The 19,383-nt window shown below is 38.1% G+C and overlaps 2 protein-coding genes across 3 annotated transcripts; both read right to left on the bottom strand.

The window, feature by feature from the left end:
* Window positions 1-3,527: 3,527 nt before the first annotated feature.
* Window positions 3,528-9,370, bottom strand: LOC109085455 (gap junction delta-2 protein). Of its 2 annotated transcripts, XM_042777439.1 has the most exons (3): window positions 8,681-9,370; window positions 8,457-8,498; window positions 3,528-5,855 (listed from the first exon to the last, which is right to left on the bottom strand). In XM_042777439.1, exons 1-3 carry the CDS (start codon window positions 8,749-8,751, stop codon window positions 5,012-5,014), a joined length of 957 nt encoding a protein of 318 aa, XP_042633373.1. In that variant the 5' UTR covers window positions 8,752-9,370; the 3' UTR covers window positions 3,528-5,011. The 2 variants fall into 2 exon arrangements, with proteins under 2 accessions (XP_042633373.1, XP_042633374.1); XM_042777440.1 differs by lacking the exon at window positions 8,457-8,498 and having other exon boundaries at window positions 3,531-5,855; window positions 8,681-9,367.
* Window positions 9,371-10,548: 1,178 nt separating this feature from the next.
* On the bottom strand, window positions 10,549-14,217 carry LOC109058221 (actin, alpha cardiac muscle 1-like). Its single transcript, XM_042777438.1, has 8 exons — window positions 14,072-14,217; window positions 13,100-13,244; window positions 12,765-13,010; window positions 12,406-12,490; window positions 12,156-12,317; window positions 11,884-12,075; window positions 11,009-11,190; window positions 10,549-10,906 (listed from the first exon to the last, which is right to left on the bottom strand). Exons 2-8 carry the CDS (start codon window positions 13,226-13,228, stop codon window positions 10,763-10,765), a joined length of 1,140 nt encoding a protein of 379 aa, XP_042633372.1. The 5' UTR covers window positions 13,229-13,244; window positions 14,072-14,217; the 3' UTR covers window positions 10,549-10,762.
* Between the last annotated feature and the right edge of the window lie 5,166 nt (window positions 14,218-19,383).

Here is a 19,383-nt window from a genome sequence, read left to right as displayed (position 1 = left end):
ACTCACCTAGCAACACTCAAGAAACCACTCAGAATACCCTAACACCAAATGGACAAACTAGCAACCACCTAAACACCACCCAGAACATAAACATCAATGACTAGAACACCAGCACCCTTCAAACCACTCAGAAAACCTTAACAACCACCTAGCAACAGTATAGCATTCACCAGAACTGCCTAATAACACCCAAGAAACCATTCAGAAGACCTTAGCAACCAAAAGGACACTCTAGCAACCACATAGAAACCACTCACAACCCATACAGCAATGACTAGAACGTCAGCACCCTACAAACCACTCCAAGCACCTTAATAACAGCTAGCAAAATCATAGCAACCACCAGGATGGCCTAGCAACTAACAAGAAGCCACTCCGAACCCCTTAGTAACACTATAGAACAACCTAACAGCGCCCTACAAACCTTTCAGAACACCTTAGCAACCACCTGGCTTCTGGAAACCACTCCAAACCCCTTAGCAATCCAAAAGCAAAACTAAAGCAACACTCATTCTTCAGATGTAAAGAATAAGATCTTGTTAGTATTCTTCCTCTAAGACACAGCTGTCAACAGAACAACCTTTCTTAGAAGGCTTCACCTGGGGCAACCCAGGATTAAGTGCCCTGGTCAAGGACACAGTGGTGTTAGCTTATGAATTGCCCCGTCTGGTCTTGGAATCCACAACCTTTGGGTTTGTATTTGGTTTCTCTTTAACTAAGCCATCCTCAATGGAACTATTTTTACCACAGAGAAAAGAAATAGATAAATACTGCCTTTCTTTTTTCTCTGTCTAGTATCAAGTGTGTCACAGTCTATTTTTTTTTTTTTTTATTATTATTTAGCACATTGTTTATTGTGGGAACTTCATGCATGTCTCGGATGAACAAAAGTGTCTGTGTTGTTTTCGCCATTGTGTTTTGGAATCTGTTCTTGCTGACTGTGACTTTGTGATTCTGATGACTTTTCCGGAAATCCCTTACTGATGGCTGATGACAGCATCTCAGATCAGACAGGCTTTCGGATGCCTCAGCCTACACCAATGGTTTGACATGTTTGAACTCTATCGCAGATGCCATGAATTGTTTTGTTTATTATGCCAGTGTATTGGCATGGGCTTATAGCAGTCTAATGAGACCCTGATGGCCAGGCACTGTGCCTACATCATAAGCGGGCATCTGATGGATTGGTTGCCAATGGATGCATTAGAGGCCCAGTATTTGCAAATGACCTTATACCCAGCTGACTGTGGGTTTGAACAATTACATGGCACTTTGCCCGTGTTAAGGCCGTTCACACCACAGACAATAAATAACACAATACAGTTTTAAAAATAATTCTAATTTGACAAGAATAGGGAAATCTACACAACAACTGTAATGATAATGAATCAGAGGAATGGCATTGTTGGAATCACTTTCAGAACGATTCTTTTTCCAGCTGATAAACAATAAAAACCTTGGACAGCCAATCAGAATCCACTTGAATTTAGAGCTTGAGCAGTTCAAGCAACTGTAAGTGTTTACACAGTAACTAAGTAAGATTAAAGAAGAATGCATTACTTTACTAGTTGCTTGAAAAGTAATCTGATTTAGTAACTCACGTGTGTTACCCCCAACTTCTTTTTAATGAGTTGTTACTTTTAGTGAATTTATTTATTTATTTATTTTGCAAGAGTCTTGGGGTATATCATACATTGATAGAATGTAAACAAGTCTAGGACTCTCTATCTCTCTACTAATACTCAAGGACACATTCGTGCTTCTGTCAAGCATTGGTGCTCTTTTGCCTTAAACATTTATTAAGCTTCATAGATGAGGAAGTGGAGGGGATCTTTAGTGGGGGGTCTAAGCATCAGCATTCCCTAACCCGCTTTAGAGAATTACAGCTTGCGCCAGTATATCAAGCCTGAATTATTCAAAACGCTTTCTAAGCATTGCACAATAACAAAGTATGACTGAGAGCTAAAAATAAACCAACAACAAGCACGCGATCCTTTGAATTGCTTAAATGTTCCACATTTGAATTCTTAATGTGTTACTAATTTATTTGTTTTGGGGCATGATTTAAATGTAGTCTAACCAAGTAAAGTGTAAATAATAAATAATAATAACATTCATAAACTACATACATATTTTAAAGTAACCTTTAAAGTGGATGAATTTATTAGTCTTAGATACAAAGTATCAAACCAAGTTGCATCTGCAAACAAATTATGCTAGAGCTTTTCTCAGAACTGATTTTTCTTAGGCCTCTTACAAAGACATTCTGCAGTTTAAAAGTCACTTCTCCTTAAATTCACACAGGTGTCCTGCCAAAGTAACCACAAATCTTCCCATTAACATGTTGCAGAAAGTTTGATAAAGTAAACACATTTTTATTAATTTTGTAATTGTGTTATTTTTTTTTTAATTATATTATATTATACCCATATCCATATGTAGGACAAGCTGTTTTTAATTATATTATATTATACCCATATCCATATGTAGGACAAGCTGTTATCTAATAATTTATATTATATATATTATAGTATTTTATCTTTATATATATATATAGTATATATATATATGCTTGAACTATTTTTTTTTAAATATTATATTCCACCTGGTTTGTTATTTTGGTATCTGATGCATTTTTAAATGTAACTTAAATGCTCATCTAACTTAGAAGTTATTTTATTTAATAATAATAATAATAATAAGAAGAAGAAGAAGTTGATGTTAATAATAGCTCAGGAAATTTCCCTCTTTCTTGATTTTTTTGCCGTAATTCTGCCATACACCAGAATTGATTTCTTTTAAATGAATCGGAGAGTAAATTATGGAGGACTTTGTTTTGGGACTTTAGGAGAAAGTAGAAGGAAATAATGAAAGGGGAGAGGGTAAGACAGCACAGACTAAAATTGTACAAGACACACACACTCACACAACAACAGCCTTCACTGATGGCCTGTCAGGTTGGACCTTTGCTGTTTGTGCTATGTCAAAGAGGAATCTCAGGTCCCTGGTGAATTCCAAATTGATCTGTCAGGATGCTTGTGCCTAGATTTCCCTCCCCCTGCTCTCTGCTGAAGAGTCATCTTGGCACTTTTGTGAGTCTCAGGCCTCTCCCAGTCTGTCAGCAGACAGAAATCCCGGTTTGAGGCCACCAGCTGCAGTGTTCAGCATTTTCTCTGTGACCTTGGCACAAGGGCCACCGCGGCTTCTGCAGGGACCGGACCTCCGCATAACATAGAGATGCGGTATGCAGGGCACCGGCCCGAGAGGAAGCCTCTGTCATTGTGTCAGCATGACTGAAGCTGGACAGGTAGAATTATGGTGCCCGGATGAAATTTAAGCACTGTGTTGCTGAACCAGTCAAAAAAATACAAGCATGCATTTCAACTAACTGACAGGAAGTTGATTCATGGGGAAGATGACAGGGACCTCAATCCCTGAGGAAAATGGCAGTTTTTGCTGATGCATTAGACTAAAATTCAAGTTTTATCATAAATGAGGCAAATCCCAAATCAATGAAGCAAATCACACAGCCTTTTAATAATGAATTCCATAATTTATTATTAGTTTTTTTTTTCATCTCACATAGTTGCTAACATTTTTTGAGAAATAGAAGCACCAGGGGAAGTGAATCTCAACCCCTTATTTACTGATTTCTGATCAACTGTGCTTTACATGTACTTTAAATGCAATATATACTTTTCATGAATGTAAAATATTGATGCATGATTTTTCGCCACTTTTCCATTCCCAAACACATTAAAGGGATAGTACATCCACAGTCCACACAAAGAGTTCCTGGAATTCATATCTCATGATAAGGATTACAATATACTATAATATGTATATATCTATGTACACATATGGCACTTGAATACATAAAAGCAATGTATCTGTTTCCCACAAATGAAAGCAATGGGCGCTTTGGTGTCAAAAATAAATAAATAAATCCAGTACATTAATAAATAAATACAAAAGATAGACAGTTAAGCATTATGCAGCATTGGCCAGTTCACCGGCTACTGATCTGCAAGTCAGCTTAAATATATACCGAAACAATAACATACGTTAAGGTCAGTGGTGCAAGCACAGGCAACCAAACCATTAAAGATGGCAATCTATCTAAGCCAAAAGAGAGATATGATTCATATAGTACAGATAAACATATGTGTACTGCGGTCTAACTAGTTGCAGTGAGTAAACTGAAACTATCACATGTGTGATCTAAAACCAGAATGAGAATACAATATAATGAAACAAACAACCTTCACAGCACAATTCGGGTTTGTTTTGGCTTCTTTAAATCCATATTTAGTGCAAAACATATTTCAGGTTCCGCTGATCGTGTGAACAAAGAAATAAAGATAGAAAACTCATTGCAAGCTTTCCGTTCTGACCAATAAAAAAGTTGCATCAGTGCCCTTCAGTGACTGATAAGAAACAAACTTTTGGTCCGTCTGTTCTGTTTGTCCATAACAGACAAATACAATCCATCTACCCCACCATGAAACAGGTCAGATGAGCAATTCATAGCATAACTTTTCTTGTACATAGTTGTATGCAGTGGTTTGAATAATTGAGTCCTGGTCCTGGAGTCCTCCAGAAATGCAATTGGGATGCCATTGGGACGCAAATATGAAAATTATGTCATGATTTACTTACCCTGATGTTGTTCTGTAGACCACAAATGAAGATATTTAAAATAAATGAATAAATTTAAATCTCACTAGGGTCCATGGGGTCCAGTGTTGTCTTGGACCCCATTGACTTTTATTGCATGGACCAAAACGTTCTTAAAAACAGATCTTCTTATGTGGTCCACAGAAGAAAATCATACAGATTTGGAACGACATGAGGTTGAGTAAATAATTGCAGAAGTGACATTTTTGAGTGAAATATTCATTTAGAATAGAGGCTCCAAGACTAAAAAGGGGTGTTTCATCTAAAATATGCAAGCTGAGGTCTTCCTGGACCAGGATTGAGCACCTCTACTCTGATGAACTATGAAGGAACATTAGACATAGGCCGAGTCACTCGACTGGGTGCGGCCGAAATTCGGCATGCTCATCCGTGGGAAGTCCTTGTTTCTGATCTCATATATGGACTTTCTCCTGGCCTGAACCCCCCTCACCGCCGTTTTAATTTTCCTCCAGCCCAGGTGATTGAGTTCTGCAAGGTTGAGCACCACGCAGATCCCACTGACTGCAAACATGAAGACGAGGAACACGGTTTTCTCAGTGGGTCTCGAAACGTAGCATTCGACATCTTTGATGCAAGGGTAGCGGTCACACTCATACACAGCGGGAACATTGAATCCGTACAGGAAATACTGCCCCACCAAGAAGCCGATCTCCAGTGCATTCCTAAAAACCACTTGAATGATGTAAAACCTTGAGATGCCCTCTTGTCTTCTCATTTTAGATTTGGCAGTTCTCATGGCTGAACTGGGGATCTCTTTCACTTCCAAACAGTCGGGCTCCGATTCTTTGGTGGAGTTTTCCGTGTTCTGAAGTACTCCGTTCACAATGGTGCTTTTGAACTTCTTGCTATCTTCTCGTTTCATTGAATCGGGATCTTTGTCGAGGGACAGGTAGACCATGGAGTATCTCCGCTCCTTCTGTTTGGCCGACTGATGCACCGAGTATGTGATGAAGCATAGACTAGGTGTGCAAACCATGATGATCTGGAACACCCAGTATCTGATGTGAGATATAGGGAACGCTTTGTCATAGCAAGCTTGGTTACAGCCCGGCTGTAAAGTGTTACATACAAACATTGACTGCTCGTCATCGTACACGGTCTCTCCTACTATTGCAACGATTAGAATCCGGAAGATCACCACCACTGTCAGTAGAATCCTAAACATAAAGTCAGAAATATTTTAGTTCATGGTGTATCTGATCCGGTATTCACAAAACAGTCAAGTCAAAGCAAGCAAAGGAAAACAAAACAAAAAAAAAACAAATACATATACTGTTAAAAATGAAATTCACTGTAAAAATACAGTGACAACACTTCATTTTAAAGGGTTAAAATGTTGCACCTTTTTGCACCATATATACTGTATGTATAGTATATCAAGTCAAAACTAGAAAATGAATTTACTGCCCCCCCCCACTATGTTTTAGTCTGAGGGTTGTGAGATGGAAAGGTAAGCGTAGGGCACGAAGTGCTTGGGGGGGCACCAAAAAATCTGGGTCGGTGAAAAAAAAATCATCACAATAGGCTACTAGTATAAATAACAAATAAAATATTTTAAAAGCATGTTAATATACAAAGCAATACAAAAGTATATAGGCCTAGACCAAATTAGTCGAGAAAAAAGGTGAATCTCTGTGCCAGTCTCCCTCTGGTGCCCCCCCTTCCCCACCTCCCAGTGGTCTGTTCGATTATGCCTCAAAAAATGTCAAATTTGGCAGGACACCGACCTCAGACATGGCCTCGAAAAGGCACCAAGAGTCGGGGGGCACAGCGGGGGATGATGCTCGCGCGTCGCTTGCAGGTAAGACAATGTTTTTAAATAAAAAATGTTTGTTTTGTAGCCCTTGCGTGTAGTATGCATTCAGGGGCGTTCGGCGAGTCCGCCGCTAGTAGTGCAAAAGATCCGGGGCTTTTAGCCCTGCATGTTGAGTCTTTTAGTTTAACGGGGGTCCGGGAAATTGTGAAACTTGAGCTAAAAAGATGCAGTTTGTTTGAGAAGGAAAGGAATGCCAATCGTTGGGGTCCTCATCGTCATATTTGAATGACAATAAAGCAAATTGTCCCCGTACGGTACGTTACAGATTGGTCACGTGTGCATATAGCTATTAGTGCAGAACGTTCCCTATTGTAATTTCTTCGCTTCAATACAATGTCTATCTGCCTCAGTCTGAACTTTAGAAAAACCCTGCAACTGAACGTGATGTGATTTTGCCCAAATTAGACCGCTTTAAAGATTTTTCGTTGTTGTACTATGGCGAATGCGGTCATTTTCAAGAGGTTCGGCCAAGGGCGACATCTGTTGGTGAAACTGCAATTAGAAAAAAAAAACACAATCTCAGTGTTTGTATATTTTCATATTCACAGAGTTATCAAATTATTAGGGCTGGGAAAAGATTATCTCGATTAATCGCATCCAAAATAAAAGTTTGTGTCTACATGATATATGTGTGTGTACTGTGTATAATTAGTTATTTGCAGTTTAAAATGTGCACTTTAAAATTCATACTTCATAAAATTCATACACTTATACTGGTATTTGCACTAAAACTTTTTTTGCACTTTTACTGTGTTTACATTGTTCAGTTCCATTATTCATTTGCACAGTTATTTTGGAAGTAAAGAGAACCTAACTAAGAAATGAATGGTAGTTATTTCTTTGGTTGGTGGGTGGGTGGTTGGTTGGGGAGGGGAGGGGGGGGGCACCGCCAAGCATTTGTGCTTAGGGCACCCAAATGGCTAGCGCCGGCCCTGCCCCCCACACACACAATGAATGAATGAATGAATGAATGAATTAAAAACACAATTAAAGAGAATTCCTGAAAATGTTTTTTTTTTCTTTCTGAAATTCACTGTAAAAAATAGCACATATTTTGCACATCATAACTGTATATATTTCATGACCTGATATAATGTTAATATTCCACAGATGTACTCATACTATCTATTGATACTATTATCTGCCAATATTAATGTTCCAATGACTACAGTGTGCTAAGCTTTGTTGTTTGCATATACTGATACAAATTGTTAAACACAAGACCACATGATAAATTAAGTTTCATCAGATGTGAAGCTTCTGCAAAAATAGCCAACAAGTCCACAGTATATAAATGCGTTCAGCATACAGTGTTCATTTACATCACACAAAACAATATTAAGGTAATAATACACATGGCGAAAGAATAATGCCATATACATGAACTAAATTACATAAAATACTCTTTGAATGTACATGACTGATTAGAAAAAAAGAAACATCAGTATTTTATTGAAATGTGATGTGTCACGCGTGGGTTTGTACATATGTGAACGCCCTTTTACTGATTTCCACCGTAAATTATAAGGTGACTTTTCATTTATTTACTGCAATAATTATAACAGTAGATTTATTGTCGTGTCGAATATAACAAATTGACTGTTAATTTGTATGGTAATTTATACTGTTTTTACTTTTAAAAACATCGCTAAAGAGTAAAACTATCAGTAAAAATTATTTTCAGTAAAAGTATATGCAGTGTATGTGAAATCTAACTTTATCTTTCTTTCTCATTTATTGCATATGATATGGTAATTTACAGTTAACCAGCTAACAGGTTTTAACTGTCCGGTTTTCTGTTCTTTGGACTGTGCAGATTGACGAGGGGAGCTGTCCAGTGCTGAAACTCTCTCCACAGGCAAACGCGCGCTTCCAGACAAGCAGGGCGCGCACAACATTTCTTTGAAAGCAAATCAGATCTGACATGGACCAGCAGTCTTACCGATGGCACAAAAGCTTTGTTGTCCATAATGTGCAGTAATAACTGTAACAACAACATCAAAAGCATTATCGTAATTCTTCGAACACCTTCCTGTCCTTTACAAGGGGCACATCAAGCTCCAATAGTCAATCGCCCTCATTTAGAAGGGTCACTGCGTAACGACCTCAGTATTTTTATTTTAATGTGCAAAGCAATCAATAAACATTTTCCACTTTTCCCCTCACCTCCCGATCATAGTAGAGTGCTGTTGGACAGCCGCCTCCAGGAGACGCTCGAGAATGGTCCATTCTCCCATGGCTGTTCATTCGGAGACGATATAACACAGTGAACCGTGTACAATCAAATGCGAGCTACTGTTCCGCTCCGAAGGCGCGTGTAGTATCGGGCGAATGCATTGATTAGTCGCTGCTGTCGCTCCGGAGCGCGCGCTCGTCTGAGGTCCTCCAATTTTCTGTCTCGCAGCGAGCAGGACGACAGGTCGCTCTGAGCCTAAACGGAAGGGAGTATAATGTTTGGCTCGTGCTAATCCCGCTTTAAGTAGACTGCCCCCCTCCTCCTCTCCCTGCGTCACGCGCAGACAGGTTGTTGGAGAGAAACCAGAACAGCAGGATCTCTCCGTTTCATTATTCTCCGAATATGCCAGAGATGCCCTGATTAATCCGTAATAAAATCATTGGTGATAAACTCAAATCACTGGGGAAGTCTGTCTCGCGCGATATACACACACCCGCTTGATAGGATGGGAGATTAGAGCTTACTGTAGAGTTGTGTGCGCGCACGCTAATAAACAGGGCGCGGATCATGGGGGGTAATTAAGGTTTGAACCCCGGCAAAGAAAGCCAAAAGGTAAGTCAAGGTTTCAGACGGGCTTTCCAACGTCTTACTAATGATTTAGATTACAGAGCGCGTATTCTGCAACGCTGACCAACAGTTTACTAGAAGAACCAGGTCACTATAGCAACAGTATTCCGCACGCCGCGTTCCATCGAGATCAATCACTGTTTTGTCACCAAACTTAGCAACTTTATTACTGTTGCTGCGACTTTTATTAATGTTTCGCGACAAGATGCTGTTATGGCGATATGTTGGTGATTCGCAAAAAAAAAAAAAAACACAAAACAAAAAAAAAACAAACACAAACCTGACATCCTCAACTTATTTGTATGGTGATTCTAAATTGCAGGGCAGCAGATGCACAATCAATCGCGTTATCTGACAACAGAAACACAAATATGTAAAAATATGCAACCTTTCATTAGACAAAACCATCATAAAACTGTTTTGAAAGCTGAGTTGGGAAAAATTGTGATAGCACGTTTTATGCAATTCAATATGGCGTCTAACCTGACTAAATATTGCACGAAATGAACCTCAACCAATAGTTCCCTGGAAATTACCTTATACTTTAACTAAATTTTACTTTAAAATTCCTTTAAAATAATCGACCACCCTGAAATTCATTGTATTTTTATATGTAAAAATTACACTACGTTTTCTGTTTTGCAAAAAAAAAAAAAAAAAAAAAAAAAAAAAAAAACATGAAATATTCAGTCAGATTTCTTTTGTAAACAGCTGATTGAGTTGGTTAATCTGGACTCTTCAAATCAAGCACAGGCCCTTAACCCTCACTTGCACTCTCCTGTAGGTGATGAAGAGGTAGGCCTATTTGTGGTAAGGCCTGTGGTGAACTTACACTGGTGAGTAATCGCTTTAGGACTACCCTCTAGGATGGAGAGATAAAAATAATGGGAAATCCCTGCTAGAATCCAACTGTTAACTGAAGCTGTAAAACTCAAGGCAATCAATGTTTGCGCATATTTATAGTGTAGGTAAGACAAAAATAAAATCCTCATGAGCCTGAAGAGGGCGTCTTGACAATGAGTTCTCCTCTGATCTCCCTTCCCTCCTAAAGAGCCTCAGCTATTTTTATACTGTGTGCTAATTGAAGTTGCAAATATGGATCCATCACAGATGGCTTTTATGCAATCCTGTATTCACTGTATTAATGAACAAAGTGTTACATTTCTTGTAGTAAAAGACAAAGATTAATTAAAGACAAATTAAAACAGTGACACTTCTGAAAAAAAAAAGGGAAAAAAAATCTTCACAAATTTCATGGTCTTGTTTATTTAAAAATGAATAAATATCCACATACAAATTTATTTATGATCCAGTAAATAACTACAAATAAATTGCACTTTGGTGTAAACATACTGTACAAGGAAAAATAAAGGTAAAATCTGCCTGCATGCGTAACAGGTGGAGGTAATGTTGAGAATTTCTGTTTAATATGGGTATCCTGGCACTTAGAAGCACTTCCTGTGGACGATGGATGGGCCAGCCTCATCGTACTCCTGCTTGCTGATCCACATTTGCTGGAAGGTGGACAGGGAAGCCAGGATGGAGCCACCGATCCAGACGGAGTACTTACGCTCAGGGGGAGCGATGATCTATCAAAAAGAAGACGTGATGATTACAAATCAAACATCTTACGTAGTATAATTAAACTTAAAAGAAGACAGGAAATCTGAAAGACTGAATAAATATTCTACCTTGATCTTCATGGTGCTGGGGGCCAGAGCAGTGATCTCCTTCTGCATTCGATCAGCAATACCTGGGTACATGGTGGTGCCACCAGACAGGACGTTGTTGGCATACAAGTCCTTACGGATGTCAATGTCGCACTTCATGATGCTGTTGTAGGTGGTCTCATGGATACCAGCAGACTCCATACCTTTGGTGAGAAAAAAGCAGTGTTGTAATTGTTAACTAAATCTAAAGCTATGATTTTTTTTTTTTCCGTAAAGCAGAAATAAAGTGAAAATATGAAAATTAAAATGTTGCCTCGGTAACTGAAATAAACTAAGTTTATTGACTGAGTACTAAAATGACTACAACTAAAATTAAAATAAAGTTACTTAGAATTATGAAAGTAATAAAAATCACAAAAGCACATAAAATTACAAAAACTAAAGCTATGATTTTTTTTTTGGGGGGGGGGGGGTTAGTTAAAGCTGATGTTATTGTTAAATAAAATTAATACTCATTTCAAAATTATTTTTGGTTAACTGAAATAAAGCTGAAATAATAATTATCAATACAACAATAAAATAAAATACATAAAAAATTGAAAATAAATACAGTTAAATAGAAATATTACACCAAAAAAATAATAAAAAGCACATAAAAAAATCTCAAACTATTTAAAATCATGTTTGGTTAATTAAAATAAAGATAAATAAAATAAATATATTAGATTAAAAAAACTGAAAACATAAAAATCAAAGCTAATACAAAATATTAATAAATATATAATAATATATAAGTAATATTAAAATAATACTGAACCAGTTTGGACCATATTTAACCAATATGCATCGATAAAGGTTTTTTTTTTTTTATGGTAGAATAATATGATATCACCCACCAATGAAGGAAGGCTGGAAGAGAGTCTCTGGGCAACGGAAACGCTCATTTCCTATGGTGATGACCTGGCCATCAGGCAACTCATAGGACTTCTCCAGAGAAGAGGAGGAAGCAGCAGTGGCCATTTCATTCTCAAAGTCCAGAGCGACGTAGCACAGCTTCTCCTTGATGTCACGGACAATCTCACGCTCAGCTGTGGGAATATATTTCCATTGTTAACACAGTATGTTATTATAATACCTCAAATAATGATACAGCATAGCTTATTCATACCTGTGGTCACAAAAGAGTAGCCACGCTCAGTCAGGATCTTCATCAGGTAGTCAGTAAGATCACGACCAGCCAGATCCAGGCGCATGATGGCGTGGGGCAGGGCGTAACCTTCATAGATGGGCACATTGTGGGTCACACCATCTCCGGAGTCCAGCACAATACCTACAAACAACGAAAATCTTTAAGGCTCCAGGAAAACCTTCAAGAAATGAAGTATTTTCATGCATGTATTCACAAATACCACACTTACCAGTGGTACGACCAGAAGCGTACAGTGACAGCACAGCCTGAATGGCCACATACATGGCGGGAACGTTGAAGGTTTCAAACATGATCTGCAAATGAATGGATGGCAGACATGTGTGAAGTCAAATGTATCTATAAAGCAGCTTTACAGCAAATTATGTTCATGTCTATAATATCTAAATATCTCCATGCCTTATAGTCCAGTTAGCAGAATAAATGTTTTGTGTGTTTGTAATAGTTGCAATAACAAGGTGAGGAAAGGATTACATTGACAGAATTTTCATTTTCTAGGTGAACAGTCTTTTGTAGAGTTTGTAAAGTCATGTGAATGTGCACTATTTGAGGATGTTTAAGGGAGTGTACCTGTGTCATCTTCTCTCTGTTGGCCTTGGGGTTAAGAGGAGCTTCAGTGAGCAGGGTGGGATGTTCCTCGGGGGCCACACGCAGCTCATTGTAGAAGGTGAAGGTGTGGTGCCAGATCTTCTCCATATCATCCCAGTTAGTGATAATACCGTGCTCAATTGGGTACTTCAAAGTCAGGATACCTCTCTTGCTCTGAGCCTCATCACCCACATAGGAGTCTTTCTGTCCCATACCTACCATGACACCCTGTTAGAGAAGAGATGACGTCAATAGTTCAGTACAAACTGTATAATATTCCTCATTAGCCCATTTTTTTAATTGAAAAACCATTGTACCTGGTGGCGAGGACGACCAACGATGGAGGGGAAAACAGCGCGAGGCGCATCATCTCCGGCAAAGCCAGCCTTCACCAGGCCAGAGCCATTGTCGCACACAAGAGCGGTGGTCTCGTCGTCGTCACACATGGTGTCAGCTGGGTTTCTAAATGAAGATCAGATACACGTACTGTGAACATCTGAGTCATTATGTTTGCATTCTTGACAAGCTCACGTTTGCTCTGCAGAATAGACCACAAAACCTTCTGAAATTCTTTTCCAAACTAAAAAAATAAAGATTCCTTATTGGCATCTTCGATTCTATGAAGAACCTTTAACATCAATGGAACCTTTTCCATTGTTCAAAAGGTTTTTTAATAGTACAAAAAGGTTCTTTAGATTATAAAATGTTCTTCACACTAAGAAAACAATGGCTCTTTTAAGAACTTTTCACTGAAAGGTTTTTTGGGGAACCGAGAGTGAACGGTTCCATGAAGTTGCATTGAACAAACGGTTCTTTATAGTGGAAAAAAATTCTACACACACACACACACACACACACACACACACACACACACACACACACACACACACACACACACACACACACACACACACACATACATTAAAAAAAAGGTTCTTTGAAGAACTGTTAACCGAAAGGTTCTTTGGGAAACTGAAAAAAAAAAAAAAAAAAAAAAAACTTTTTGGAGAACATACAGTAGTCCTGTATATCCTGAGATGCTGACATGCTCATCTTTGACTGAGTAAACCTCTTGACAAATTTCAAAAGTAAAAAACATTAACTTTTTTTTTGTAACTCATAGTGAGCAAAGTATGCATAACTGACAACTCTAAGCCTCTGAAATGTTTAATGTCTAATTATATTAAATAAATATGATATTATCAGCTAACCTAGTTTAAATCCCAGCGTTAAGAAGAGCATCCCATTAAATGAAGTCTGACTTTTCGGAAAGCTTTAGCTGTGCTTACCAGATCAGCACCAGGAGCTGGTTCCCTTGGAGAGTGAATGGTAGACAGTGCCTTGAGGCGCAGCCAATTTATACTCCAAGAGTGGCCCGGCGCCCGCTGGACTTCCCTCTCCTTATTTGGTAGCCCGAGCGCCATTGAGTGTGGAGTGGCCATGAATGGAAGGGCGCGGAGAGGAGAGACCCCCGCGAGGCATTCGGTCCTGCGCCCATGTATGGGAAGAGACTCAGGGACGCATCGCGGGGGGCGAGTGATGGTATTCCACGATTTTCAGCACGTCATTATTAATCACCGTGAACACTGTTGAAATGTCACCCCTAAAATCTGCACGTTACACGCTAAATATAAATTACAAAACATAAGCGATCTTCTTTTTTTTTTTTTTTTTTTTTTTATATATATTAAAAAAAAAAAAAAAAAACCCTTTCCACTTGACCATGTCTCATTTTGCAGATTAGGGCGTTGATATTTTCATTTAGCAGCAAAATATGGGGGGAAAAAAAGAACAAAGAAAATAAAAGAGGTAAATAACAAATAACATCTATCTATCTATCTATCAAAGCCATAATCTTTATATAATAGACAGTTTAATATCACTACATTAGAATAAGTAAATAGACTTCAAAATGAAATTATATGTTAGTCTTGGAAACAGAATTTGAAGCCTAATGATATATCTGTATAGAGGGGACTGACAATAGAAATGTATCAGGGAGAATGATATTTTGTGGACAGGTTGAATTAAATGAAATTACCTGATGTTCAATAGACAAGACAGGATGCAGGCCAGCCCTTTCATCTGACGTTGCCCTGCCTTTGTTTCCATTTATATTCATAGTTGAAGTGTTTGAGCTTTAGGGAAACTAAAAGGCAGTGAGAGCAAAACTCGTGTAGGGTTTTGTTTGTCTGCTTATTAGGAATGCACTGTATATGGCACTTGATACTGTGATACTTAATGTTTGTTTTTTTAGTTGATAGTCTTCTTTATGTTTAATGGTTATGTTGTTTATTAATGAGGATTTATTTGTGAAATTTGAGGAGATCACTTTGCAAACCTGAGGAAGCACATCAGCACTCTTGAAAATCCACGTCAAAGACCCACTACCCTCAGGTTAGCAGTTATAATGATGAAAAGAGGATTGTTATAGGGATTGTGGAAGTCACATCACCAACCACTCGCCATCTTTAAAGTATGTGCTATTATTGATTATTTATTGTGGTGTTTTTCTGAGTTGTGTCAGTTTTATAATTCCTTTTTTCTGTTTTTTTGTTTTTGTTTTTTTTTTTTGTTGTTGTTGTTTTTTTTTGTGTGAAAAAGTGTGCTCTTATGAAGTATTTAACTTATTTGCGTATACCTGCTATCTAATGACCATTCCCTGATGTTTAAATTTATGTACTACCTGAGTGATGTAACATAGGGAATTGCTGCTTTTTTTTGCATAATCCCCAACATTCTCTGTCTGCGATCTGCATGGCCGCATCTGTCAGCCGGCAGGGCTTAAGGTTCCCTCTATCTGAACTCGTTGTGGCTGTGTTAAGGGTGATTTGGCTGCTACAAAAATAACTGTGATATTTGCTCGAACCATGTGTGTGTGTGTGAATATATCAATGTTTGGAAATGTATTTCCAGACAATATTCCCTAAAAGTTTCATGATCATGGAGGCTATTCTTTATATATGTGTTGCTACAGAATAAAATATAACCAGAAAACTCAAATCTTCACAACTTGCTTTCCTCTGAAATACAGTCGATTTGAACGTACAGTAAACTTTAATCCCTTTTAGCAGCAAAACAGCCTGTAAAGTTGCGCTTAATCTACTTGCTGTTTCTCCCCGCAGCTCTTCCAATAATCCACTCACACTTCAAAACTCTGTTTAACATTCATGTTGAAGGCATCTCCTCACGGTTTTCCAAAATTACAGTAATCTTTTGTTCGCAGCGTTCCTAGCTGGTTTCCGTGACATCTCTCTTCTGAAATGTACATGCATCTCCTTTGCCCTTTACAGACCTCTTGTGCTTACTTAAAAAGGAAAGCTGAAGGTCATACGTCTTTGGATGAGCTGTCGTTTCCGTTGAGCAGAGAAACATTATTATTCTAGGGTCACATTCTCTGGATAGTAATGCCGACTGGTCTTGTCACAGGATATGTTGCTTGCTGTCGGCAAGATCTCTCCATAGCCATCTGAAACTTGATGCATTTCATCCACTGGTTTGTTGAAATGAATTGATTGGTGCATTCATCACACAAGTTTGTTTTTTTTTGTTGGTTTGTTGTATTGATTTGATTGAGCTCAAACTAGAGGCATACGACAGCAACAAACACAGCAATCCAATCAGATATCCAATACTATGTACTGAGCAATGTTCTGATTTTGTTTGTCGCTTTTTTTTATTATTTTCATCATATGCTCTGAATGACCCACAGAACTGACGCTGTATTTATACATGTTAGACATCTAAGCTTCATCCCCATGTCAGGCAAACCAAATAAAATACACTTGTTGCCAGATATAGTACTCAAAATAGATTTTGAATTAGTAAATCAATCAGTAATCAATAACCAGTTATAGTATATAAAGGCCAGACTCATAGGTTGATGAACAGAGGATTGAGTGGTCTGTGTCAAACATAATCTCGAATAAAGGCTGGGTGAGAGCCAGACATTTCATAGTGGAGTGTGGAATGCTGAATCCAAGGCCTCTCTGTGATCTCGTTCTATGTGTGGAGAGCTGAACTCATGCCAGCTTCACAGGAATAACCTGTCAGCACCCTCTCGCTTCTTCTTCTCTCTTGTATGGTAAAGACACACTCATATAAACATATTATGCCAAAATGTGTCACTGCAGTTGGTAAACAAAACATAACCAGTGCTGGGTAGATTACTTACAAATTGTAATCCATTACTGATTCCAAATTACGTAATCCATAGATTACTTTAGGTAATATAATCAAGACATTACTTTTAGTACTTTTGACCCAACCCTCATTTATCACTCGATTTAATAGGATAAAATAGGATATTCTTGTACCCTAAAATGCAATTTAAAATATTCTTGTACCATATTTATAATAAAATGCAAAGAGAAAGAAAATATATTCCATCTGTAGTTATTTAATAGTTGTAGAGAATTGAAATTAAGATTAGTATTGTTCGCGATATTCATTCGTGGGCTCTGCATTTAACCCAGCCAAAGTGCACACACACAGCAGTGAAACACACCACAACACACACACGTGAAACACCCACAGAGCAGTTGGGAGAACCATATTATGTGCGGCGCGCGGGGAGCAGTTGGGGGTTCAGTGCCTTGCTCAAGGGCACATCAGTCGTGGTATTGCCGGCCCGAGACTCGAACCCACAACCTTAGGGTTAGGAGTCAAACTCTCTAACCATTAGGCCATGACTTCCCATTAGTCAATGTTTTCCAAATTGGTGTAGGTTTAGGTAGCTGGTGTATAATGAAATAAAAATAATAATACATAATTAATAAAATTATAAAAATGTAAAATTTAAACAAGTCATTTTAAAATAACAACAATCAAAATAAAACACTTACTAAAAAAGATGAAACATTTGATTTGTTTACCGGCATGTCATGTGATCATTAACCAGTGTCAGAAAACTGTGAACATGCAAATGTGTTACTTAATTATTACCTTAAAATCTCAATATATTATGTGAAAGAGCTTCAGCTGCATTAAATAAATAAATAAAAAATAATAATTATAATAATAATAATAATAATAATAATAATGTGAATGTGTTTATTCAATATGTTTGAAAGACAAAAGCCTTCCAAAGACATATAATATATGGTTAAATAACTCACTGAGTGATAATTTAAAAGGGTCGTATGATGCTGCTAAAAAGAACATTATTTTGTTTATTTGGTGTAATGAAATGTGTTTATGTAGTTTAAGGTAAAAAAAAAACACATTATTTTCCAGATACTGAATATTATTATTTCTCCTCTATGCCCCGCCTTCTGAAACGTGTCGATTTTTACAAGGCTCATCTCTCTGAAAAGCAAGGTGTGCTTGTGATTGGCCAGCTATCCTGCGCATTGTGATTGGCCGAATCCCTCAGTGTGTGTGATGGAAATGTTACGCATTCTTAACATATTGTGAAGCCTTGTCCGGCTTGTCCGGCTTGTCGGAGGTACGAGCCAAAAACATAAAACCCATTATAAACGTGATATAAAACATGAGTCGTGTCTTCTTTTGGAAGGCAAAAACAAAGTAGTTTCGCTTTCTCAACGGAAAATGTCTCACACCGCGGCCTTGAGCGAGCAGAGGGCGGAGGCCTTGAGTGAGGCGCAGCCTTGAGTGAGTGGAGGCGGGCGGCTTGAGAACAGTGTGGCAGGCGGATTCTATGATGCAGCGTACCTTGGTCTTGCAGCAACCACATGTGACAACCCCGGGCTGGACGCCACTTCGTCCACGGTGAAAGCCGATTCAGCGATCCACAGCGCGAAGTTGATGTATTTCCTCAGCGAACAGAACGGATCCCATTCTGTGATCCACAGTGATCCATCGTCCTCTTTTGGAAGGCTAATCAAAGTAGTTTCGCTTTCACAGTGAAACACACAGCGTCTATACGACATGGCAGAGGCGGCAACAACAATACTACAATGAGAATATGAACATCTGGGCAGCGTTATGCAAATCTTCCCACATACTGACGTAGATATTTGGGGGCGTTAGGACGAGCCGTGGTGGGACGACGGGGGACATGTCTCAACTTTTATAAAGAATATCTCTTTCGATTTGAGACTTTAGTCTTTGCAACTTTACAGATCTTCTTTATTCACCAAGAACTTGTAACACTCCAAAGAGAAAGGAAAATTTGAAATCCCATCATATGACCCCTTTAAATTAAAATGAATGTGTTCATCAGTAGTTGATGCAATGATGATATGTTGAGAAAACACTTCTTAAAATTGAAATTATTTTTTTAAATTCAGTGGTCAAATGCTGTGTGACTTCTAAATTATCTGTATAATTATAGTCAACGACTAGTAACTGTTTTTTATCTGAATGTCTACAATACTGGAAGTCTTTCTGAATGTATATAAGTGGTAGGCTATTTTCGAAAGGAACATTTTTAATACGAAAAAGAATTATGGATAATTTATTGCCATTGTGTGAATAATATGTAATCATGTAATCAATAAAACAGTAACTGTAGTCTGATTGTGAGTATTTTAAAATTTAATTTAATCAAATTACAAGTACTGAAATTTTGGAATCTGATTATGTAATTCATTTACTACCCAGCACTGAACATGACATTTTTTATCTCTTGAGAGAACTT

This window comes from Cyprinus carpio, chromosome A20 (assembly GCF_018340385.1).
Source record: "Cyprinus carpio isolate SPL01 chromosome A20, ASM1834038v1, whole genome shotgun sequence".
Lineage (NCBI taxonomy): Eukaryota > Metazoa > Chordata > Actinopteri > Cypriniformes > Cyprinidae > Cyprinus > Cyprinus carpio.
Note: the sequence above shows the minus strand (reverse complement) of the source record. Positions and strands in the feature narration are given on the sequence as shown.